The following is a 26,754-nucleotide window of genomic DNA, read 5'->3' on the forward strand; positions in this document are numbered from 1 at the left end:
CCGTTAAGACACAAATTTGGTCTGCTACAGTAAAGACACAAATTTGGCCGTCTCTCTGCTACGGTAAAGACACAAATTTGGCCGATGATGCTATACATGTAAAGACACAAATTTGGTAAAGACACAAATTTGGTGCTACATGGTAAAGCCACAAATTTGCGTCGCTGCTACATGGTAAAGCCACAAATTTGGTCCATCACTGCTACAGTAAAGACACAAATTTGGTCCATCACTGCTACATGGTAAAGCCACAAATTTGTGCGTCGCTGCTACATGGTAAAGCCACAAATTTGGCCGTCGCTGCTACATGGTAAAGACACAAATTTGGCCCGTCGCTGCTACGGTAAAGACACAAATTTGGCCCGTCGCTGCTACACGGTAAAGACACAAATTTGGCCGTCGCTGCTACACGGTAAAGCCACAAATTTGGCGTCGCTGCTACCGGTAAAGACAAATTTAGCCGTCGCTGCTGCGGTAAAGCCACAAATTTGGCCGTCGCTGCTACGGTAAAGCCTAAATTTGGCCCGTCGCTGCTACGGTAAAATAAATTTGGCCCGTCGCTGCTACACGGTAAAGCCACAAATTTGGCCCGTCGCTGCTACGGTAAAGCCACAAATTTATTGTCGCTGCTACGGTAAAGCCACAAATTTGGTCGCTGCTACGGTAAAGCCACAAATTTGGCCCGTCGCTACACGGTAAACCACAAATTTATTACGTCGCTGCTACGGTAAAACCACAAATTTGGCCCGTCGCTGCTACACGGTAAAGCCACAAATTTGGCCGCTGCTGCTACGGTAAAAGCCACAAATTTGGCCCGTCGCTGCTACGGTAAACCACAAATTTGGCCCGTCGCTGCTACGGTAAAGCCACAAATTTGACGCTGCTACGGTAAAGCCACAAATTTGGCCCGTCGCTGCTACGATAAAGCCACAAATTTGGCCGTCGCTGCTACGGTAAAGCCACAAATTTGGCCCGTCGCTGCACAAATTTGGCCCGTCTCTGCTACACGATAAAGCCACAAATTTGGCCCGTCGCTGCTACTGGGTTAAGATTGAAATGCCTCTCCAGACGTCACTTTGCAGCACTGGGGTTTAAACTGCCTTGTGTGGTGACGTGATTGTTTGTCCCTTGTGCCAGTGTGAAGGTCGTCCGTCCCCTTAAAAACAGTGCCATTTCATTCCTCAGGTTTCCCATATTGAAGGCACTCAGTTTAATTCATTCTTATGCCCTTAAGTGCCAGAAAGTCCTGAGAATAGTCCCCAAATTATAGTATGTAAGAAGTATACCATTAAGGGACTTAGATTTGATTCATTCTTACGGTCTATAGTACCAAAATCTTGCCTTAGAAGTACCAGAATCATGTTATAAAGTGTAGTATTATGAATTATAGTATAGATAAAATTATAGCATGTAAGGATTGTATTTGAATTATAGTATAGATAAAATTATAGTAAGAAGTATGGTATTTAGATTAGGGTAGATAAAATTATGGTATGCAAAAAGTATAGTATTTAAATTTTAGCGTAGACAAAAATATAGTATAGATGCCACGTAATATTCCAAGCAGTGAAGAACGCAGTGCCACTAACCTTCTCTCTCCACTGCAGAACCTGATGAGGCTGGCGCTGGTGGCTCTGACGGGGGTGGTGGTGAGTGCCGTGCCTAACTTTGCGGTGCTGATGAGCCTGATCGGGGCAACCTGCTGTACCCTGCTGGCCTTCATCCTGCCGGCCTCCTTCCACCTCTCCATCTTCAAGCAGTGAGTACAGGACGAACGGACTGGCTGGTTATTTGACTGGACTGACTGGCTGATTGATTATTTGACTTGACGACAGGACTGACTAACTGGCTATTTGGTTTGACGACTGGACTGACTGACTGATTGTATGACTCATTGCTCTCCTTTGAATTTATTATGTCAGCTTCTTTCCATCCTATACATCCATTGCCTCTACAAAAAGTGATAGAAGTTTTTTAAAGAAATTTTGATCGGCTGAATTAACAACTGACCGTCACTCTTAACTACTGGTCATCTGGTTCTTGTGATGTTTTCATAAGCTGTATATACTTCCTAGGTAGGGAGGGTAATTTCTATACACCTTTACTTCACTGATTTTGGGAATGATAGAGCCTTGAGGTGATGGTTTAATTTACAGTAACGACCGTACTCTTCACCCTACATCCCTCGTACTTGTTGTCGTCCCCTTAACACACCCCTCTGGCATCAGTATAACCCCCACACTCCCCTGTCAGAAACATACCTTATTTATCACAGTATTCCTAACAGTTTTCTTCTCTTGTAAAACCTGTACACACACTCACCATTTATTTAACCCGGTAGCAGCGGGGATCATGTTTCTTAATGGTCCCTCCAAGCGAGAAAAATGAGAAAAAAATCATCACTCACACGAATCATTTCATAATATATATCGAAGCATTTGTGATCAGTTTATGTATCATCTATTTTGGGGGGTTTAAATCATGGCACAAATTTGGCCTGTCGCTGCTACACGGTAAAGCCACAAATTTGGCCCGTCGCTGCTACACGGTTAAGCCACAAATTTGGCCCGTCACTGCTACACGGTTAAGCCACAAATTTGGCCCGTCGCTGCTACACGGTAAAGTCTCAAATTTGGCCTGTCGCTGCTACACGGTAAAGCCACAAATTTGGCCTGTCACTGCTACACGGTTAAGCCACAAATTTGGCCCGTCACTGCTACACGGTTAAGCCACAAATTTGGCCCGTCGCTGCTACCAGGCTAACACACTTTCCTGCATACTCCAGTTTTATCCCACAACCCTTTCATTTGTTTTCCTCCTGACATGCTTATTCCTTGCTTCAATTTATACCCCACACTCACACTAACACGCACTCACACACATGCCCTTGTTAGTATATCCCTTCCTGCACACTCCACACAGCTTTCCCACACCCTAATATTTTTCACAGTTGTTCGTGCCTTTGTTTTTATATATATCCTTTTCTTAACGCTTCACATTCCCTCCCCCACACGTTTTCCCTGCCCCACAGTCTGCCCTCTCAACCCTCCCCTCCCGTAACAGTCCCCCAACACCCCATTCAGTGGCCGATTGTCAGTTTTTATACCCCCTCCTGCACACCTCACACAGCTTCCCCACGCCTGTCTTCCCCACCATTTCCACCCTGCATACTGCCCCTGTAACGTTCTCTCCCCTAACATCCCTTAACGCCCCATTCCACAGACGATTGCCCCGGCGTCAGCGTTATTTCGACATCATGCTCATCGTGCTGGGCGTCGTGGGGTCGGTGGTGGGGCTCTGGGACGCCTTCGACCGCATGAGCAAGGCACACGACCCTCTCCTTGCCCTCGACGAATTCTCCTCACACAAGAACGCAACCTTACACCCCCTGCACCCCGGCCAGCCCCCCGCACACCCGTCCCTCGGCCCCTCCACCGCCAACTCCATCCTGACTAACATCTCCGAGGGTGCGACGAAGTACGGGCCAGGGCAGGGTGCATCTGTGGGCCCGGGGAAGAGTGTGGATGCCCCCCTGCCCGGTGCTGTAGGGCAAGGCGGTGTGGTGCCCAGAGGTACCGCCACAAATGCCACGGTGCCCCTTGTGAGTAGTGTCCAGTTCCCAGTGCCAGGGAAGGGACAAGTTAAGGGCCAGGTTAGTGCTCCTGCTTCCTCTAGTGGCACTGTGCCTAAAGCTGGGTCTAGTTCCGTAGTGCCAAGAACTGAGCTGCCAAAAGCCTCGGCATTGCATAGCGGCGTAGCTGGTAGTGCTGCGTCGAGTGGTGCTGCGCCTCTTAGTGTTTCCTCCAGTAACGCAGCTTCCCAGAGTGCTTCGCCGAGTGGCACCGCAGCGCTTGTCATGCCTGACGCTCCCCCAAAGGTGCCAAAAGAAGCAGCTGCGTCCCCCCTCCCTGCTAACCCCCCGCCAGGCACCTAACACCTGGGGCCGCACCTCCAGGTCTCCGCAGTGTATATAACCTGTAATATATTGTTACATTTTTGCTGTGAGAACGGGACAGTTTTGTATGGCTTCCAGGCGGGGCAGTGGGGCGGGGCGGGCCTGGGCACCCACTGCAGGGGCTGGTGTTTGGGGGTGAGGGGGACAGCCTGAGGGGTAGGTGTGGGTAGGCGGTGTTACAGGGAAAGGCGACAGTTGTGAGGGTTGGTGAATGCTGTCTGGTATTCCTAAGTGTGTGTGCGTGTGTGTGTGTGTGTGTGTGTACAAGTGGATGAGTGTCAATAAGCAGAGTTGTGAGGACACGCGCGTAGAAGGTTTACATATATATATATTTAACAGTGTCCGTAAACTGATGGTGCATAGGTGTTAAGAGTACATAATGGGACTTCTCAAAGGAGTTAATTTCAAGTGGTGGAGTTGGTGGTGGTGAGGATGGGTTCATACAACTTATTTATTGCCAAGTGAGTCAAAATTTAGTCCTGCTTCCAATCAGCTGGTGAACCTCTCATGGCCTTCAGTCCCTCCTCACCCAATGACTTTTTTCTTTACTGAGTGTGAGAAAAATATCAGTGAAGCGTTGGTGTCCGATGAGGCAAAATGGGACTGGGTGATGAGGGGATTCATGTCCATATTGTTAAACGTATCTGGTTCCCTTTACGACTGTTTTCCAAGGCCACAGTGAAGATTACTGGGTTTCCATGAGTGTTTTTTCTGTTGATGGTGTAGAAGTTATGTTAATGTATCACTGGCATCACAAAACAGTCCGTGGAAAGCCCAGCAACTTCTACGAGAGGCTATTTAAACAGGCATATTGGGCTCACATTATGACTGTTTTCCAAGGCCACAGTGAAGATTACCGGGTTTCCATGAGTGTTTTTTCTGTTGATGGTGTAGAAGTTATGTTAATGTATCACCAGCATCACAAAACAGTCCATGGAAAGCCCAGCAACTTCTACGAGAGGCTTTTTAAACAGGCATATTGGGCTCACGTTATGACTGTTTTCTAAGGCCACAGAGATGATTACCGGGTTTCCATGAGTGGTTTTCCTGTCATGTTAAACTATCACACGCATAACAAAACACTCCATGAAAATCCCAGCGCTAACTTCTTCAAGAGGCTTTTCATACAGACAAAATGAGGTGGCAATATGTTTAAGAATAATTGCCTCGGACAGCTGGGAGGAAGGCAGACTGTGAAGTGTGATTGCCGTGCAGTCTCCCCTTAAATTTAATAGTTCCTGGTGCTCTCTCTCCCCCAGTCTTCCCGCAGTTCGTACTCACCAAACTTCCAGAAAATTGCGTTCGGGTATACTTGTAAAAACTAAATATTGTCAAAATGTTTCACGGTTACTATTTTTGCCAATGTTTATTTTTTTGTACCTTTTAAGTTAACGTTATGTGAGTATTGATTGGAGCTAGTTAGGCACGTGGATTTGCAGACGTACCCAACATTGCCAGATTGTCGTACTCGGCCTCTTATATTTACCAACTCCCGACCCAAAAGTGAATGGGTACCAGGTATTAATTGGGGGTTGTGTCCCTTCTCCTATAATTCCTTCCCCTCCTGTCTCTCTCCGGCATATGACCACAGATGTTGCGCCGACTAAACCAAACTTTCCAACTTTTCCTGACCCAAAACACTGTCTCCATGGCCTCAATAACTAGATCCATTTATATTCACCGTTAAAATAGTTAATTCCTGAATAGTTAGGCGTCAACAATCGGTAAATAATATATGTCTAGGGGTTGAGTTGTGTGGATAATCTCTCTTCAACACAGCTCATTCCCTAGACGTCACTTGACTGTATTCATAACATTTGGGGGCCTGTCCGGGATCTAAGTACGACAATCTTGCAACGGCGGACGCACCCTGCCACTATCTCCGTGCAACAGCTCTTAACAGCCGCCACAACAGGGCCTCAAGGTGCATTACTGTTCCTATCTTTGTCACCACGTAATTCCTGCTCCTCTTCGGGTCACGGTAGTCTAGCGAAGCACAGCTATTTTTGCACGGCTCGCACCCACCGCTTCCACGTCTATCGATATTCACGTCATCTGCACTCCACTTGTCGATGGGTGCACTTGTATGCGACTCTCTTATCACGCACTCTCATACATGTACTGAGACTTAAGCTTCGTGCAGTCGGATATACACAGCACATATCGTCACCATAAACAAACCACCCAAGTCATTATTTTCTACTTCTCAGTGAATCAGAAAAGAACCGTCATCATCTCATTTGGCGTAAGATTTAGGCCGAAATGAAAAGGCCGATTCCAGAACACTCAAACCCTGAATGACGAAGGCAACTATGCGGAAATGAGCATGACGTCATGTTGGAAAATTTATGTAAACAAAAACCTGGAAATCGCTGAAAAATGACATGGGCGATTATTTTATGAGGGTGACGATATATTCACGCTCCCATTCATATTTAAGCTGCCTGTGTCACCATCTCACAAACGTACTCACACACACACACACACACACACACACATTAAAAGCCGCCAGTCTCACTACCTCACAAGCACACATACACACACATCGAAGCTCTCAGTCTCATCACCTCACGAACACATACAAACATTACAGTCACGTTGTCAGTCTCGCCACCACGCTGTGTCCGAGTGTCCAATGAACTCCCAGGCTTTTGCAGGAGTGAGATCCGTGCATTGACCCCCATCGGCTCCTCCGCCCTGTGTTTGCCGTGGTCTTGGGGGATGTGTATTGAACAGGCATATCGGGGCCCCCACTATGACTGTTTTCTAAGGCCAAGAAGAAGATTATCCGGGTTTCCAAGGGGATTTTTCTGCTTGTGGATAATAATGGAAGTAGAGGCACAGCGGATTGGCATGGCTCCACACTCTTACCATATCAATACAACAGACACTTGCAAATGCACACACAAATACACACAAACACGCATAGTTGTCAGTCTCACATCTCACACACACACACACATACAAAGACCCCTCAACTCACCTTTCCCGGGGTCTGCCTTCGTTTGGTTCGATTCCCGGGTGGAGTGGAAAAATTTGGGCGGCTTTTCCGATACCCTATGCCCCTGTCCACCCAGCAGTGAATTGGTACCAGGTATTAATCGGGGGTTGTGTTCCATATCCTGGGATCTGTTCCCTCCCCTTCTGTCTCTCTCCGGCATATGACCACAGATGTTGTGCTGACTAAACTAAACTTTCCAGCTTTTCTGCCTTCGTTTGCATGCCTGGAGTGTATCTAGAATGCCATGTTTGCCTGCCTGATGCACCCACAACATCACATCAAATCCCAATAAAGAAAAATCTGGCCCGTTGCTGCTACACGGTAAAGCCACAAATTTGGCCCGTCGCTGGTACCAGGTAAAGCCACAAATTTGGCCTGTCACTGGTACCAGGTAAAGCCACAAATTTGGCCCGTCGCTGGTACACGGTAAAGCCACAAATTTGGCCCGTCGCTGCTTCCAGGTTAAAGACTATCAAGGTGTTTTCAGTGTGTCTAGACCCACTAAACAACTTGCTGTGCTATACCTATGTAGATTCGGATAAATGAAAGCAGTCTGAAGGGAGGGTTTGCAAACATAATTCACCCCAGCTCTGTGTTTCTCGGCGGTTGATAAATACTGGTGAAGGTTCTGAGTACATTGACCTTCTGAACGCCCTTGCTGTTGTGCCATACGCCAGATGTTTTAACCGACGTATTAGTGTTTATTAAGTTCCGTGGCTGGTTTGACTTTTTGGTTCTGTTTTGGGGGCGGAGTTAAGTTGGAAGCGTTAGATTTTCACAGTTTAGTCGATGTATTGTTAAGTCGTTTTGTTGCTCACAGGGTTATGTTTTAAGCTACGAGGCGCTCAGAATGGAAAGGGTGAACTCGCCACCTAACGAACATGTGACTTTAGAAATCTCCGTAACTGCTCTGATTTCTTCCATGTCCAGAAATGATTTGTCTCCTTGTTAGTGAAAAGAGAAAGTAAGGGAGGCATATCTGGTTTCCTCGACCCTAGAGAAAGTTATGTAAAAAGTCAACAAAACCAACTGCGCCTCGAAAAACGGGTCAGAAAAGATAAATCAGCCACATTATTAACAGACTAATACGACGTTTAAAAAATCCCGCCATAGTCTGCCTCATAGCCATTACCAAGAGGAGTATTAGTGGGCAGCTCCTCCTCTTCCTTTTCTTCCTCTTACAGACAGTGACCTCTTTGATTTTGAAGACAGTGAATTGTTTACCGCTGCTATTTTTCATTGAAAGAGGATGAAAATTTATTATGTTCTCTATATTAGAGAGTTTTAGGCAAGAGTTTTGTAGAGAGAGAGAGAGAGAGAGAGAGAGTGAGAGTGAGACCCTGGTTGTGGTGTATCATAAGCTATTATATTTATGTGTGACAACTTGTGCCGTTCATAAATACATTCTTGCATATATTTTTAACAGGTGCAGGGAGACATGGCTCACTAGTGCGTTAGGAAGTAATGTGCGTGTGGGTGAACACTTGATGATGACTTGGTAATTATTTTTCTATCCACGTCATCTTTGGTGTGTGTGTGTGTGTGTGTGTGTGTGCATCCGAATGTATTATCATTGATTTACAACCCACAGGTGGCTCTGGCAGACCCTCCCCCCACACCTGGTGCTAGGACTGACACACACACACACACACACGGTACAGCTCTTTTCCTGTATTTCACAACCAGGTAAATACACACACACACTCTTCATTAACATTCCATTCTTGTCGGATTTCCATTGGGGTGTTTTTTCTTATTGAAGTTTAATATTTTTCCAGTCCAGAAATAATAATAATAATTACTACATTCCACTATTATATTTGTTCTCTTCATTATTATTATTATTATTGAACTCCATGTTAATATTTTTTTCACTAAGTGCCGAGTCACACATGATAGCAATACACAAGCCAGCACTAACATTCATGTACACTTTTCATCCCTTCAACACGCAAGAAAGTAATACCAGCCAGACATAACATTGATTTTAATTTTCATCTCCAAGAAACTGAGCTAAACTTTTTCATACAATATCTTTTTTATCTCATCTATTCCATGATAACTTTTCACCAGGTGTTTCTTTACTGTCTGCATCACCTGTCCTATTCATGTTTTATACCAATGTCTTATCTATTTATGTATTCCCTCATAACTCTTCACAGGGTATTGATGTACTGCCCTTAAGTATATTCTTCCATTTCATAAATCTTAGAATAACTTGAACACCATTAACCTTCCAGTCACAGTGTTGGTCTTCCTGTATTTATTTTATTTCATCTTCATTATTTTTCTCTTAATGGAGTCTTTGTGGCCTCTCCCTCATTCTCTTATATAGTTCAGTGAGCCAGTGCTTTCTGGGGGAGGGTATTCAGTGCTTAATGTGTGTGTGTGTGTGTGTGTGTGTGTGTGTGTGTGTGAGAGAGAGTAATCAGTGCTTAATGTGTGTGTGTGTGTGTGTGTCTGAGAGAGAGAGAGAGAGTACTACCGTTGTTCGTCTTCTAAGGTTCAGTGATCCTGTAAATGGTGATCTTTAGCTCTTACTAGCTAGTGCTATTTATGATATCAATATAATAACAATATATTTTTTATTAATGTTTTCATATGGATATATTTTGCTGTAGGAAAGAAGCTCTAAATGCAATATTATACCAGTTTACCGAGTGTGTGTGGGTGTGGGTGTGGGTGTGGGTGTGGGTGTGGGTGTGGGTGTCCGCGGGGAAGAGACAACGATGTTTGGCTCGATTGTGTTGGAATATCACCAACGTTTTGTTGCTCACTGGGTTATGTTTTAAAATACGAGGCGCTCAGAATGGAAAGGGTGAACTCGCCACCAAAAGAAAACGTTACTTCAGGAACCACCGTAAGCATGCTAATTTTTTCTATGTCAAGAGATGCTGAGTTTGTCTCTTTGTTAGTGAAAAGAGAAAGTAAAGGAGGCATATATGATTTCCTTGACCTTAAAGAAGTAAAGAGGTCAAGTATATCTGACTTCGACCAAAATCTACTAGTGAAAAGGTACGGTAAAGGAGGCAAGTATATCTGGCTCCCTCAACCCTAACACTTTATATTAGCGGAAAGAGAAGGTAAGGAAGTCAAGTATATCTGGCTCCCTCAACCCAACTCTTTATTAGTGTGTATTAGGTAAAGAAGGCAAGTATATCTGGCTCCCTCAACCCACACTCCTTATTAACGGAAAGAGAAGGTAAGGAAGTCAAGTATATCTGGCTCCCTCAACCCTAGCACTTATTATTTGTGGAACGACAAGGTGAGGAAGTTGAGTATATCTGGCTTCCTCGGCCCCAGCATGTTTAGAAAGGGAGTTTTCTCTGCGTGTACTTTTGGCGAGTTTGTCCTTTCTGTTCCCGGCGCCTCACTTGGCAACTGGTGTAAATTTTGGGTCCAATTTGTTTTGTCGAAAGTAGTGATTGTGCAGTTTCTTTTTACGCTTTCTTCTTTGGGTCCAAATTACCCTAAAACCCACATCCATTTATAAGAGAATACTTATGCTGTTCTCTCACACTGTTAAATTTTATGGGACACTTTCTTTTTTGGGTCCAAGTTGCTTCAAAATCGACATTAATTTAGTCTTTTTTTGGTCCAAGTTGCTGCAAAATAAACATTAATTTAGTCTTTTTTGGGTCCAAGTTGCTTCAAAATCGACATTAATTTTGTCTTTTTTGGGTCCAAGTTGCTTCAAAATCGACATTAATTTTGTCTTTTTTGGGTCCAAGTTGCTTCAAAATCGACATTAATTTTGTCTTTTTTGGGTCCAAGTTGCTTCAAAATCGACATTAATTTAGTCTTTTTTTGGTCCAAGTTGCTTCAAAATAAACATTAATTTAGTCTTTTTTGGGTCCAAGTTGCTTCAAAATCGACATTAATTTAGTCTTTTTTGGGTCCAAGTTGCTTCAAAATCGACATTAATTTAGTCTTTTTTGGGTCCAAGTTGCTTCAAAATCGACATTAATTTAGTCTTTTTTGGGTCCAAGTTGCTTCAAAATCGACATTTATTTAGTCTTTTTTTGGGTCCAAGTTGCTTCAAAATCGACATTAATTTTGTCTTTTTTGGGTCCAAGTTGCTTCAAAATAAACATTAATTTAGAATAGAATAATTGTGCACTTTTTTCACAGCATCCTTTATGGGTTGAAATTACTGTAAAACCCACATTAATTTAAAGGGTGACTGTGCTATTTTTTCATGCAATTTCCTTCACGGGTCCAATTACCCCAAAACTCACATTGATTTTAGATAGATTATTTGTGCTCCTTTTTTCAGTTTCTTTCATGGGTCCAAAGTCCCCCAAACCTAATTTACTTTTAAGATGTTTTGTAGAGAAAATATTTTACTATAGTCTGTTCAAACCAAGTGTTCCTCCAGCGCCTAAGCAGCATTTGATACGCCGCGCCTGATTGGCTGGCCCTTCCTCTCGGCCAGCCAGTCAGGTGCAGCGTAACAATACTGCTTAGGTGCCAGAGGAACACTTGGTTTGAACAGACTGTAACATGAGGTTTTTACCCTAAACTTAAATATTTCAAAGGATATCTCATTCAGAATTGTTTGTATTATTTGTAAACTGATTTTTGACTAACTGTGCCTCTGGTCTTTTTTTTCTCTGCTTTAGACTCTGTGCAATTTCCTTCTTTCATCTTTATTTATTCAGTGCAATTTTGGGTTTATCATAATATTTTTTAGGTGCAATTAGATGACTTTTTCTCTCTAGGCCAGTGGTTCCCAAACCTATTTACATGACACCCCCTATTGATTTCTAAGAAATCATTTACTTATTATTTATATTTTTTAAGGTATGTAAGGGAGGGTTGAGTGCAATTATTTACTCTGTATTCTACCATGCATGACATCTGTGAGCTGTAGAGGTTTTAGCTGCATTAAGTCTTTCCAGATTTCATTCTCTAATTTTTCCGGTAATTCATTTTCCTGCCTCTTCAAAATTATATAAGTGGGTGTCAGTACCTTTCCTCCCTGGCACAAACGAACAACTTGCTGCCCTTTTCTTATATCATGTGAAGCACCACCTTCATCACTGTTATCACCATTCACAAATAGAAAAAAATTGACTTCCTGATTTACCCAACTAAGTAGATACAATGGTTAATCAGAGTTCCAAATTTACATGGGAAGGAGCATTGGTTAATGAGTTCCAAATTTACACGAGTAGGAGGTTTTCATCCCTTTGCCCTCGTCTTCAGCAGTCACCCTTTTCAACACGGAGGGAAGACCTTTTGCCCTAATCTGAACAGTCATCCTTTCCCTTTCCCCTTAGCGATCTTTACTTTTTGCCCTTTAGCCGTTTCCTTTACTGTAAAAAAAACCTTATACCCTCGTCTCTCACCTTTTCCCCTTAGTGTTCTTTTACGTTTCAGCGGGCTTTGTTTTTTCTCTATTGCCCTTGAGCTGTTTACCATAAAAAGAAAACATGTACGGAAGATTTTGCCCTCATCTTTATCAGTCATCCTTTCCAACTTGCAGGGAATTTCGAGACATGCATTCTGGATTCCCATGTCTCGGGGAAAATGGTCTTATCCGTTATAGCCTGCGTCTGTAGTGACTATATCAGTATTTTTGTGGTTATATAAATTTTCTCCATTCCCCACTCCTACATTATTTATCTTTATTCCTGTCATTGATTCACCTATTTATTTTTAGTCGTAATGGTTCCCCTAGTCTCTTTATTCAGGGTCTCGTTTCACCTTCGGCAGTCTATGTAGCTTTATTTGACCCAGATGGAAATGTGAAAGGATTTAGTCTTAAGCGAGAGAGAGAGAGAAAGAGAGAGCTGCTGTTCTGTGTCCTGTTCTCATGTTAATAAATATAATGTATTTTCGACAAATTAAAGACTGCTGTTTTTAACCTTTTGACACCTGTTTTGGGAAGGGAGTGTGCATTAGATTTGGAGAGGTAGATTTTATACCAATAAGTTACATGAACACAATATTTACAAGAACCATACTTAAATAGATGATGTATGTTGTTATGCTACATCACTAACTTGGTGGTGATGTGTGGTGGTGGTGACCGTGCTGTGGTGTATGTATGAGGTGAGGTGATGGTTGTTGATGTGGTGATTCTGAGGAGTTGTAGGAGTGGTGACATGGTGGTGGTGATTCTGAGTTGTGGTAGTTGTGGTGAGTGTTATGATGTGATGGTGGTGGTGGTGATGATCTTATGCTTGTTGATGTGGTGATATGGTGAAGGAGAATTTGGTGATGTGTGGTGATTCTGAGTTGTGGTTGACGGTGTTATGATGTGATGGTGGTGGTGATGATCTTATGCTTGTTGATGCGGTGATATGGTGGTGGTGAAGGAGAATTTGGTGATGTGTGGTGATTCTGAGTTGCGGTAGAGGTGGTGACGGTGTTATGATATGACGGTGGTGGTGACCTTATGCCTGACGTGGTAGCAATGCGGTGGTGAGGGAAAATGTCAAGTGATCTGGATATTTTCTACTGGTGATGCACTGTGCGGGTGATGAATCTGGTGGTGACCCTCCTTCCGTCTGTGGTGGGGGTAAGTGGTGACGACTTGGCAATCCCCGTTACTCTGCGTCATGTGGTTAGTGGCGGCGTTGAATTCCGAGAGACCGATGATGTAATGTCCGTTATTCTCCGACATAACAACTTGGGGAAGGGGAACGGCCTCTGCCTCCCCTTCCCCAACCACCATTCCATCCCCGACAACACCCCCATCACCACCCTTAGCATCCTCAGCATCCGCATCAATTTTTATAGTGATGACCTCTGTTCTGGGATTGAGGAGGATGGGAGCGGAGAGATGCTTTCTAATTGCATCCGTTTTGGTCTTGATAACAGAGGTGGTAGTGGTGGTGGTGGCGGGGGTAGTGGTAGAGGTAAGTGCTGTTTGTTCTACTGGTGCTGATGTTATGTTATCCGCCTCATTCTCCAAAGCTAACTCTCTTGCCTGCTTCAGTTTTCTTTCGATGAGCTCCTTTTCGTGCCTCAAGCAATGGGGAATGTACTCCTCCATGTGGGTGGTTTGCAGGGGGCAGAACTGTGGGGAAGGAAGAGGGAGGGAGGGAGTGTTAGAGGTGTAAGGAAGAGGGAAGGAGAGGCAGGTGGATGGAGTGTTAGTCATAAGGTGTAAGGAAGAAAGAAGAGGTCGAGTGCTTACAGAGGTGTGAGGAGAAGAGGGAGGGAGAGGATGATGCATGGATTGAGTGAAGGTGTGAGGAAGGGAGAGGCAGATGGATGGAGTGTTAGTCATGATGTGAGGAAAAGAAAGAAGAAGAGATTGAGTGTTTACAGAGGTGTGAGGAGAAGAGGTAGGAAATGAGTGTTATTTATGAGGTGTATGGGAGATTAATGGGAAGTAATAACTGATGTGTGGGGAAGGAAAAGGCAGGGATGATGTTAATTTTGAGATGTGAGGAAGAGAACAGGAAGAAGGACAATGAGGGGGTTTACATGAGAGAAAGATCTGAGTTACATGAAAGGGACAATGTAGGTTAACTTTAATACAAAATGCTTGAGGGAAAAAGATGAATGAAAAAGTTTACATGAGAGAAAGGTCTGAGTTACATGAAAAGGACAGTGTAGGTTAACTTTAAGAAAATGCTTGAGGGAAAAAGGTGAATGAAGAGTTTACATGAGAGAAAGGTCTGAGTTACATGAAAAGGACAGTGTAGGTTAACTTTAATAGGAAATGCTTGAGGAAAAAAGGTGAATGAAGAGTTTATATGAGAGAAAGGAGAGTTACATGAGGTGGATAGAATAGGTTCAATTTTAAAAGGAAGTGCTTAGGTAAATAACAAAAGAGCAAACATCTATGAATAACAATCTTTTAGAATTTATCACTGCAGTTTTGTGGGCTTTTTTTTTTTCCTGTTATTTTTAGTTTGTTATTTTTTGTCTAGTTTACTTTAGTCTTATTTTTAGTTTGTTTCCGGTTGTGGAGGGGACAGCCGGGGAACCCCCCCAAACACACACGGTCGTATTTTAAAACATTTCGTCGCCCAAGTTCACATATTTGACATGGCTTTCGTAGGAGCTGTAGGCCTTTCCAGGGGTAGTTTTATGACCCTGGTGGTAGTGTGACCCTTCCTCTGTGCTGTGAACCTTAAAAAACACTCCTGAAAACCCAATTGATCCCCTCTTTGACCTTTAGAAATAGTTGATGTAAGAAGCGATGGTGTCTTAAAATACGGCACACAGCTCTCCTCACCTCACACTTAAACGGCATTTCATTGCTGGGGTGACGCTTGGCCATGTGACGCCTGAAGTAGGAGGTGTTGCGGGTCTTCAAGGCACACTCGGCGATGGGGCAGCGGAACGGCTTGGAGTCCTGGTGGCCCAGCTTGTGTCTGCGCATCGTGTTGTGGTCGCTCGTCTGCCAGCCACACAGGGGGCAGCGGTGTGGACGCTCCCCAGTGTGCTGCCTGAGGGGGGGGAGAGGATGTTAGGTGGTGCTTGTAATAGTAATCATTTAAGTAGTAATAATAGGAGGAGGAGGAATATCTGGCAGGCATAAGAGTGTTAGGTGGATTTTAAAATGATGATAGTAGTAGTAGTAGTAGTAGTAATAGGAGCATAAGGACTATTAGGCAGGCATAAGAAAGTGTTCGGTGGTGTTAGTTATAGTGATAGGAGGAGAAGGGAGAGGGAACTAACTGGTGAGTATAAGATAATGTTAGGTGGGGTTTGTAGAACAGGGATTTCTCACTATGCAATTATGTTACGTTCCTCAAAAATAAAATCAATTACTAGTAGGAGGAGGAGGAGGACAGGTCTCTCTTCTCCCGTCACTGTCTTTAGTAAGTGGGACTGACGGGACAACTTCACGAAAATGACTCACACAACTACACAGTCCCAGCCATCTGATACACACACACACACACACACTATTATTATCATTATTATTATCGTGATTATTATGATTATTATTATTATCTTTACTATGATTATTGCTATTATTGTTATTTCTATTTTCCTTTTTATTTTCAATCATACTACTTTGTTCATTTGTCTCATTCATTTCATTTCATCTTCCATTGATGTATATTTTCAGCTCTAGGGCTGCCTGGTACTTCATGAAATAAACCGTTTATTATTATTATTATTATTACACACACACACACTAACACACAACAAAGTCTCACCTCATGTGCACCGTCAGGGAATACTTGTCAGTGGATCGGTAGGGGCAGTGAGGACACGCATGGGGCTTCACCTTCAAGTGGACCTGTAACAACACACGCACATTAAGTACAGTTTTCTCCGCACAAATATAAATACCTGGAATGAATCAAAAGAAGAAGTGATGGAGGCAAAGAGTGTACGGAACTTTACAGAAAAACTGGACAGATATAGATATGGAGACAGGACCAAATGAGTGTAGCTCATGCCCTGTATACTACAACTAGGTAAATACACAAACAAACCTTATATTCACGTGTTCATTGGGGTTATCATAAATATGTATAGTACTGTCTAGAGGAGATATGTATAAGGCTGGAGCACTGCTTTGAGGAACACAGAAAATGAAAAATAAGACTGACAGTAAAGTAAGGAGAATAAGGGAGGGGGATAAGAACCCAGAAAGCAAACATATGAAAAATAAAATACAATGACAGTAAAGTAAGGAGATAAGAAATAAAATAAAAAAGAACAAAAACCTTGAAAGGGGGCACTGAGTCAAGTTTAGAATAAGATGGATCCATATCTTTTCCAGCATACATAATACATAACAACAAAAAATACATGGCTACAAACCAGAGCGTTGTGCTTCTGAAACGATTTCCTGTCCCTGAACCACTTCTGGCACTCCTCGCAGAACGCTTTGTCGGCCCAGGCAGGCATGTCCTTGGGGTCGGTGATGTGCGCGACTTGGTGGTTCAGGAGCTGCGCCAACTGCTTGAACCCCTTGCCGCAGGTCTGAGGGAGCAGTGGAAGTGTTAGATGCTATTTCACACTTGCATAGGGGGATAGAACATGAAGTGAGGAGCCTGTGAGAGGTATTGGTTGACGGGAAGGAGAGTAGAGTTGGGGGAAAAGAAGCCAAACAAGATATACAACTCTAGTCGGTTCCACCAGACCTGGCGGGCCGAAGCCTTCAAGGGTGGATTCACGGACTTGGCATCATTGCTTGGGTGACAGTACTATGCGCTCATTGGTCAATTCATAACCCGGTAGCAGCGGGGATCATGTTTCTTAATGGTCCCTCCAAGCGAGAAATATGAGAAAAAATCACCCCTCACACAAACCATTTCATAATATATATCAAAGCATTTGTGATCAGATTATGCATCATCTGTTTTGGGGGTTTACATCATGGCACAAATTTGGCCTGTCGCTGCTACACGGTAAAGCCACAAATTTGGCCCGTCGCTGCTACCGGGTTAAGAAGTAACAGAGCATGAGAGATAGTAGGCTATGTCATGGAAAACGAAATGGCCGCAGCATCTAGTAAACAACAGCCAATGAGCGGCGCGGAGACCGTCACTCAAGCAATGATACCAAGCCCACACGTCCACCCCTGAAGGAAAATCTCCGCCAGCTCTCGTGGAACCGACTATAGGCCAACACACAGACAAGATGGCGCCACTATAAACACTTGCCTGTACCATGAGGGGCTGGGGCTGAAAACCATCCAGGCCCCTCAAGCAACCCTACCGGCGCTATAGGCATAGACGTAAAAAAATAATAAATAAATAAATAAATAAATAAAAAAATACGCACCGTACAAATGTGGTCCCTGACGTCGGAGTGTATCTTCTGGTGGACGAGGAGGCGCTGCTGGGTGCATGTCTTGTAGGTGTGGCAGATCCCGCAGGTCAGGAGGTCAATGTCCAGCGCGTGATCCTTCCAGAGGTGAAGCTGACACACCGACCACTGCAACACACACACACACACACACACACACACAGGTTCATTACGTGTCAGAAAATAGGCCATAAAACGAAACAAAAATAAAGAACATGAATCCAAGTTACAAAGAGTTAACCCGGTAGCAGTGACGGGCCAAATTTGTGGCTTTACCGTGTAGCAGCGATGGGACAAATTTGTGCCATGATATAAACCCCAAAAAATAGATGATACATAATCCGATCACAAATGCTTTGATATATATTATGAAATGGTTTGTGTGAGTGGTGATTTTTCTCATTTTTCTCGCTTGGAAGGACCATTAAGTAACATGATCCCCCCTGCTACCGGGTTAAGAATTAGTCACATTATATTTTTCAAGACATTTCTCTTTCACGATATTCCAAGACAAATTCACCTTCACCTCCTTACCTTATCACACCTGAAGCCACACTGGGAGCAGGAGAAGCCCCTCTCGCCGCCCTTCCCGCCCCCGCCTCCGTGGCACTCCTTGTGGGCGTCAAGATTGGCCTCCGAGGAAAACTTGTACTTGCAGGTGGGCAGAGAACACCTGGTGGGGGGTGAGGAGTGGTCTGAGTTACTTGAGATAATTTTTAAGGGAATTTTAACCCCTTGAATGCAGATTTCCTACCAGAAGACATCACCAAGCTACAGGAATGGAACAAAATCTAATCTAATCTCAATACTACTGTTACTTCCTCCACCAACACTACTGCTACTACTACTACTAGCAAGGATTAAATGAGGTGAGGAATTTTACGCTAAGTGGGTGAAATACTGGAATGGGTTAAGAGATACTGAGGAAACTTTTCACATCTTTCCTTCTTTCTCTAATCTCAATACTGCTGTTACTTCCTCTACCACACTACTACTACTACTACTACTACTACTACTACTACTACTTATCCCCTTCCCACACCCCTAAGGGACCTACTTGTGCTTCTTCTCCACCTCCATGGAACACACAGGTTTTGGTCGTTGCTTCTGCAGCCAAAACTGTTCCTGCAGAGCCCTTGGAGTCTTCACCTTCCTCTTGCCCTCCACCTCCTCCCCCTCCTCTCCTCCACCTCCACCTGGACCTGTAGTTTCTTCCTGTGAGTGGGCGATAAAGGGAGAGGAAGGTGAGTAGAAGATTGATAGGGATGACATAAAACAAAGTAAACTGTGGGTAAAGATTTGATAGGAAAGTGTGCAAGAGTAGGAAGACATTTTTATAGGAAGGGAAGAAAAATTAACAAGGATTATAAACGGAGGTAGGGGGAAATAAAGGGAAAGCAAGGTGAGTAGAGGAATATAGGAATGACATAGAACATACTGTGGGCATTTTTTATAAAGATTTAATAGGAAAGTGTGCATGGGTAGGAACAGGGATATATACAGGAAGGGAAGAAAAAATGAATAAGGATTAAAAAATGTAGTAGAGGGAAATGAAGGGAAAGCAAGGTGAGTAGAAGATTGACAGGGATGACATGAAACAAGGTATATTGGGGGCATTTTTTATAAAGATTTAATAGGAAATTGTGGATGGGTAGGAACAGGGAGGGAAGAAAAAAATGAATAAGGATTAAAAAATGAAGAAGAGGGAAATGAAGGGAAAGCAAGGTGAGTAGGTACAAGAATTTAGAGATGACAGAAAAAGGACGCACAAGAATTTAGAGATAGAATAAGGAGGCACAAAAAAAAGAAGGGATGGAGAAAGGGAAGGAAAAAAATGCATGAAAAGGAGTGAAAAAATTAGGACGGCAGGGAAAACAAGAGGACTTTTATACGTAAGATGGGTGAAAAGTAAGAGAGGGAGAGAGCAATGCCATAAAGTGAAAAGATAAAAAAATAGAAAACACTGAAAAATAGGCCTAGTTAAAAGTAAAAACACCACACAGACACACGAACAGGTAAGGCACACACTAACGACACTAACCTGGCCAGGTGAGCGTGCCTTCCTGTGGCCTATGAGTATCCCGGGCTGGGGGGGGTACTTCACCTGGCTGCCCCGGGGGGTGTACTGCCTCGGACCACCCTCCCGCGGCCTCTTGCTGGGGTGCTCCTGTAGGGTGAAGGGGGTGAAGGGAAATAAAATGAGTGGGTGAAGGAGAATGTGAGAGAGGAAGAGGAATAAAAGGGGAAAAAGAAAAAGTTTTGTTTAGTCGGCGCAACATCTGTGGTCATGTGCTGGAGAGAGACAGAAGGGGAAGGAATTATAGGAGAAGGGAACAGATCCTAGGAGACAGGACACAACCCCCGATTAATACCTGGTACCCATTCACTGCTGGGTGGACAGGGGCGTAGGACATTGGAAAAGCCGCCCAAATTTTTCCACTCCGCCCGGGAATCGAACCCACGCTCTCTCGGTTGTGAGCTGAGTGTGCTAACCACTGCACCACGAAGCCCCCTAGGAACAAAAGGGGGATAAAGTAGAATGATAGGGGGAGGAAGAAGAGGGGATTAATATGGAGAGTGAGGCAGAATGAGGGAGGAAGAGGAACAACAGGGGGATGAAGCAGAATGATAGGGGGGAGAGAGAAGAAGAGGGGATTAATATGGAGGGTGAAGGAATGTCAGTTTTATATAATGGAGCGAGAGAAGAGCCTCACCTTACTTGGGAGGAGAGGAATGGAGCGAGAGAAGAGCCTCACCTTACTTGGGAGGAGAGGAATGGAGTGAGAGAAGAGCCTCACCTTACTTGGGAGGAGAGGAATGAGCGAGAAGAGCCTCACCTTTCTTGGGTCTATATGAATGGAGCGAGAGAAGAGCCTCACCTTACTTGGGAGGAGAGGAATGGAGCGAGAGAAGAGCCTCACCTTACTTGGGAGGAGAGGAATGGAGCAAGAGAAGAGCCTCACCTTACTTGGGAGGAGAGGAATGGAGCAAGAGAAGAGCCTCACCCACTTGGGAGGAGAGGAATGGAGCAAGAGAAGAGCCTCACCTTACTTGGGAGGAGAGGAATGGAGCGAGAGAAGAGCCTCACCTTACTTGGGAGGAGAGGAATGGAGCGAGAGAAGAGCCTCACCTTACTTGGGAGGAGAGGAATGGAGCGAGAGAAGAGCCTCACCTTACTTGGGAGGAGAGGAATGGAGCGAGAGAAGAGCCTCACCTTACTTGGGAGGAGAGGAATGGAGCGAGAGAAGAGCCTCACCTTACTTGGGAGGAGAGGAATGGAGCAAGAAGAGCCTCACCTTACTTGGGAGGAGGGGAATGGAGCGAGAGAAGAGCCTCACCTTACTTGGGAGGAGAGGAATGGAGCGAGAGAAGAGCCTCACCTTACTTGGGAGGAGAGGAATGGAGCAAGAGAAGAGCCTCACCTTATTTGGGAGGAGAGGAATGGAGCGAGAGAAGAGCCTCACCTTACTTGGGAGGAGAGGAATGGAGCAAGAGAAGAGCCTCACCTTACTTGGGAGGAGAGGAATGGAGCGAGAGAAGAGCCTCACCTTATTTATATGTTCCTTGCACTCCCTTGAGCCCAGGAAGTCCTCGGAGCAGAACCCACAGGAATGGATGCTGATCTCCCCTGTTGGGACACAAAGGATCGGTTACCCCAAAATGATCTTAGATGACCTCAAGTGACCTTACACCATAACCAGATAACCTTGAACTCGATTGGATATTTCGTTGATGTTAGATGACCCAAATACTTCCCTTACTTTGCTTTATGTGTAAGGAATAAGAGAAAAATGTAGACTTTGGAAAATTAAAACTTGAAAATCAATCTTAAAAAATCTTGTATACCACCAGCTTACTTTACTTTGTTTATTGTGTAAGAAATAAAAAAGCAATATGGTCTTTCAAAAATAAAAACAAACTGAATATTAAAGAAAATTATACTAGAATGCATGCATGTACAAAAGCCAGGTTGTCTTACTGAAACTTGATATCAAGATGAATAATTAAAGCAAAAATTTAGACCAAAGTTAACCAAGTCACAAATATGTATAATGGAAGTAAAGATTTAACCCGGTAGCAGCGGGGATCATGTTTCTTAATGGTCCCTCAAGCGAGAAAAATGAGAAAAAATCATCGCTCACACAAACCATTTCATAATATATATCAAAGCATTTGTGATCAGTTTATGCATCATCTACTTTGGGGGGTTTATATCATGGCACAAATTTGGCCCGTCGCTGCTACACGGTAAAACCACAAATTTGGCCCGTCGCTGCTACCGGGTTAATTCAGTCCTGTAAATATATCCTTCTATAGGCACACATAGACAAGGATACTATAAAATTCTCAAGGATACTCACTGTGATCCTTCTCTGGTGATGGTGGTTGAGATGGGGGGGTGAGAGGGCAGCGAGTGTTGTTGTTGTTAGTGGTGGTGGTGGTGGTCGTGGTGGAGGTGGTCACTCTAATCCTGATGGTGCCTCCCTGGACGCAGAAAAAAGAGGTAGAGAAGGAGGAAAGGAGGTGAAGGAATCTATAAAGTGTTTTCATTATAGGCCGTCATGGTGTAAGTTCTTGTGATGATCTAAGAATGGATGACCAGAATTTGTAATATGTATCAGATTAAAAAAAAAATATGAGTACCTACGGAAGAAATATATTTGTTATTTGTCTATGGCCGCATTAGGCACTGAAATATGAAGGAAAAATCACTATACTATGCATGCTCCCACTCTGTGCATCTGTCAATCTCCCTCACCTGTTTATGCCTCAGGTGGTGGTGCTGGAGCAGGTGTCCCTTGTCCTCAAACCCCTCCCCACACACCCGACACCTGTACGTCACCACCACATCGTACAGACACCCCTCGTCACCATCACCCTCACCCTCCACCCTATCATCCTTAACGGTCTCAGGCAGCAGCTTAACCTTGACCCTGGGCGATAGGTTGGCCGTGGAGGTGACGGGTGGTGGCGGTGGTGAGGGTGGGATAAGAGCAGTGATGGTGGTGGTGGTGGTGGTGGAGGGGTCAGTTGAGTCGCTCATCGGAGAATCGGGTGACGAGGCGAACTTTTGTATGATCTCCTCTAGGGTGATGTGGGGGACTCGGTTCAGGGTGATGCCCGTACCCCCCGATGCATCCTCCTCTCCCCCGTCGCCCCCGCCCCCCACCAGGGTTAGTACGGGGGTGGACGGCAGGTGCTGGGGGGGTGCTGGGGTAGGGTCCTGGGTCTGGGGTAGGTAGATTTCCCCCCCTTCACCCCCAGCCATGTCCTCGTCAAGATAACGCTCTGAAATATAAGGAAAAAAAATTGATGTTTGCGTTAATTATTATTCATTTTATTTTTTTTTATTAATTTTTTTTTTTACGTGTACGCCGATGGTAGGCTCTCTTGAGGGGCCTCGATGGTAGTCAGCCCCAGCCCGTCACGGTGCAGGCAAGTGTTTATAGTGGCGCCATCTTCTCTTGTGTATCTGTGTTTGTCCATGATGCAAACTGGTAATGTTCCTTTCTCTAACTTTTTATAATTTCTTACTTCTACTATTGATGCTACTCACCCACAGAGACATGGCAGGGGGTAGGGGGGGAGGGGGCACCAAGGTCATCAGTCTTCAGTGCGCCAACCACCACAAATTGCTCCTGAGATCCTTCCTCTTCCACCAGCTGAGGAGGAGGAAAAGGAAAGGAGAGGAAAGAATGTAAAATTTATAAACCCAAATGACTTAGGATGGATTAAACAGTCAAGCCTCAACATCCACGGGGGTTAGGTAACAGACACATCCAGATGCTTGCACACTTACAGCAACTACTAGCATGGTTACTGCAAATATGAGGGTGTATGGGGTGGGGGCGGGGTGTGCGGTGAGCCACAAGGGTTTTGCCCGGGTACGAAAAAGCTCAAGAAAACTCACGGATACCAAAATCTTTAACGTATAATATCCACAAACTACTCTGTGGATATTCAAATCTGCGGATATTGAGGTTTGACTCTATGAAGACTATAATGAAATAACGTGGATATATTATGAAACATCCAATCATCTCGACTTAAGATTAAAAACATATACGGATTACTGCACAATAAAATAACATGTAAAGAGAATCAATAAAAATGGCCTTATAAATGAAGTCAAAATACAGTCGTCCCTCAAATAGTACGGTTTCGGTTTTATGTGGATTTTCAAAGAAGATTGTTTTAGGATTTTTAAATTTCCCGACGAGCATGAAATTTAAAAATCCTAAAATATCTTCAATGACAATCTGTATAAAACTGAAACCGAACTATTGGAAAACGTACTATTTGAGGGACGACTGTATATCAAACCATCTCTCTCTCTCTCTTACTTGGGGTGGGGTCGGCTGTTGATGGGCAGACTGCGGCAAATGGTGGACCAACACATGAAGCGCTGAGTTTGAGTCCAGATACAGCAGTGACCCTTGTGGCACGCCTTCCCCTTCCCCCTCCCCCTCCCCTGACCCCAAGAGCTCCACCCCCTCCCCCTCCCCCTCCACCTGCTCCGGGAGGGTCAAGAACGTGTCTGTGGGGCCTGTGAGGAAGGTCGTGGAGGTGGTGGGGGCGGAGGGGGTGAGGGAAGGAGCTGTTGCAGGGAGGAAGGTGGGGTATTGGGTGGGGGTTGTTGGTGGTAGGGGTTGTGGTGGTGCTGTGTGGTGGGGGTGGTGGAGTAGACGCCCTTCCTCCACCTCCATCTCCTCGTCCCCCACCACCATTCCCGACCCTCGCATTATGAAGGTGCTGAGTAGATTTGACATTTCCGATAGTTTTCTTCCTTCGTAATGTTCAACTAGTTCATTGTCTTTCTTTCTACTCCTTGTGTTGTCCGCTGTTTCTTCTTCTCCTCGGCTCGAAATTCAATGTGTTTATCTCCCAGCTTGTTTCGTCATTTGGGTTTTGTGCTTCTGTTTTGCTCTTCATCCTTGGTTTGTCTTCTCCTCCTCTTCCTGTCCTTCCATCTGGGTCTGGAAGAGAGTGATTTAAATGTAATGCAGGATTTATAAAGTGCTAGTCTGTCTGTATTCTTAACTTGACACTTTTGGAGAGGAGCAAATGAATCATAAGGAAAAAAGAACATAATGAGGAATGGGATAAGCAGCGTCAATAAAAGGGGAATTGGGAAGAAAAAAAGGAAACAGACAGGAGAGGCAATGCATAATCAGTAAAAATTAGCATGTGTTTGTGATGTTTAGGAAGGAAAGTGGCGAATACCCAGTTATTTAAGTTTTAATACCAGGGGTGTGGAGTCGGAGTTAAAATTTTCAAACTCCAACTCCAGGAAATTTTTAAGTTGCGACTCTGACTCCGACCCCCATGCCCCTCCCCCTCTATTGCAATTTTTTTTTTTTTTTTTTTTTTAGATGCTGCCTGTAGTGCCGGTAGACTCTCTTGAGGTCCTATTTCTTACATGTATTTACATCCAAATTACATGTACTCTATATAGACAACATCTAGATAATGTAAACCAAAAAAAATTCACAACTACATTACACGATAAATGATTACGTTAAGGAGTCGGAGTCGGGGGTATTTTTACCGAATCCGACTCCGACCAAAAGTAGCCGACTCCACCGACTCCGACCCCACACCCGTTTAATAGGACACAGCGGGCCAGCACCAAACCCAAGGCCTGACCGTGTTTTCTTAAATTAACAAAACCCTACCTTAGCGTAAGAGATAGTAACTTATCGCCAAACCCAGACCCTGCCAGCCCGTGTTTTCCCAAATTAACAAAACCCCACCTAAACATAAGAGATAGTAAATCATCGCCACTAAATCAACCTATCTACCTTGAAGATACTAACCTAATTATGCTAAAACATTCACCTACTGCTGTTATAATAGTAAACTATCGCCCTTATGGATTGTAACCTAATGATGTTAAAGTATTTACCCTAACAACCCTTAGAAAATTAACCTATCATCATTAGAATCGTACCTAATGTATCCGCACATGATTAGTTGTTCAAATCTTGGAAACGAGGTATTTGCGACGGAAACGCTTATCAGAGATGATTTTCAGGTTAAAATTCAATAAAAAGTGTCACCCACCAGAGGGATGTGTAGGGTGCAATTCTGGAGTAATATCAACAACATGGTGAGGAAGGATGGAAGGCGTGTCATGAATTGGGTGTAATTCTGGAGTAACACAAGAACAGTGTACATAAAAAAAAAAAAAAAAAAGTATAGGAGAAACGAAAGTAAGGAAGAACAAGAGGGACACAGCAAGAAGAAAGGGCATATTTTAAGGTAATTAGCATGTATTTCTGACACACATGATTAATATAACAACACCATGAATGTCAAATAATGGCCCCGAGAAAGACACAATACCAGATTAGTAAAAAAATAAAAAAATAAACGGACATAAGAGGACACCATATTTAAAGGTCACCAGCACACACACACACCCAACCACATAACACAAAATAACACGGTCAAACAAGGTCAAATAATATAAACAACACCATGAATGTCAAAATAAAGACCCCGAGAGAGAGGGACACAAAACCAGATAAGAAAAAACTAAAAAATAAAAACGGATATATGAGGACACCATATTTAAAGGTCACCAGCACACCCCACACACTCCCAACCACATAACACAAGGTCAAACAAGGTCAAATAACACCCCCAGGACCCCATATCCTGACCCACGTGACCTTAACAAAACGCTATCTCGACCCCAAAATGCCAAGACCAGCAGCTGACTTTGACCTCCCCACGTGACCTGACCCTCCGTGACCTCTTCTGGCTTACCCCGGGGATGTGAGGAGGTGTATATCCGTCCTTCAGGGGGATAAATGGAGGAGGCTCTGAAGGCGGCTGCTGACTGCTGGGTGTTGTTGTTGTGGGGGTACAGCAAGAGCAAGAGCAAGAGTGTCGAGACCAACGTTGCCAGATTGTCGTACTCAGCTGCTCATTTTTCCCGATTTCAGGCTAAAAAATGTCCCACCCACAAAACTAACGATACCTATTTATATTTATTCATAAAAGTATTAATTATAGAGGCTTTTTTGCAGTCATTATACGTTAGAAATGGGAAAATCTT

The 26,754-nt window shown here is 44.1% G+C and overlaps 2 protein-coding genes across 12 annotated transcripts in view; one reads left to right on the forward strand and one right to left on the reverse strand.

The window, feature by feature from the left end:
• Positions 1-12,274, forward strand: part of LOC127009984 (uncharacterized) — a 38,275-nt gene extending 26,001 nt beyond the window's left edge. The window contains exons 8-10 of one of the 10 annotated variants that reach the window (XR_007762700.1): positions 1,608-1,759; positions 3,223-10,927; positions 10,972-12,274. Coding sequence is in view for 1 of the 10 variants with exons in the window: in XM_050883654.1 (XP_050739611.1) it covers positions 1,608-1,759; positions 3,223-3,934 (864 nt within the window). In the remaining 9 variants the exon portion in view is untranslated. Of the gene's footprint in view, positions 1-1,607; positions 1,760-3,222 lie in introns of all 10 variants that reach the window. The other 9 variants (XR_007762701.1, XR_007762702.1, XR_007762703.1 and 6 more) reach the window with 9 other exon arrangements.
• LOC127009982 (uncharacterized) lies at positions 8,783-26,561 on the reverse strand. 2 transcript variants are annotated; one of them, XR_007762697.1, is made up of 15 exons: positions 26,463-26,561; positions 24,035-24,667; positions 23,248-23,353; positions 22,450-22,979; positions 22,052-22,175; positions 21,239-21,318; positions 19,732-19,857; positions 18,748-18,905; positions 18,225-18,363; positions 17,667-17,819; positions 16,701-16,862; positions 16,088-16,170; positions 15,154-15,367; positions 10,135-13,983; positions 8,783-10,076 (listed from the first exon to the last, which is right to left on the reverse strand). XR_007762697.1 is itself a non-coding variant. In XM_050883653.1 (14 exons), exons 2-14 carry the CDS (start codon positions 24,458-24,460, stop codon positions 13,399-13,401), a joined length of 2,886 nt encoding a protein of 961 aa, XP_050739610.1. In that variant the 5' UTR covers positions 24,461-24,667; positions 26,463-26,561; the 3' UTR covers positions 8,783-13,398. The 2 variants fall into 2 exon arrangements, 1 of the variants encoding a protein (XP_050739610.1); XM_050883653.1 differs by having other exon boundaries at positions 8,783-13,983.
• Between the last annotated feature and the right edge of the window lie 193 nt (positions 26,562-26,754).

The sequence above is a fragment of the Eriocheir sinensis genome, chromosome 42 (genome assembly GCF_024679095.1).
Source record: "Eriocheir sinensis breed Jianghai 21 chromosome 42, ASM2467909v1, whole genome shotgun sequence".
Lineage (NCBI taxonomy): Eukaryota > Metazoa > Arthropoda > Malacostraca > Decapoda > Varunidae > Eriocheir > Eriocheir sinensis.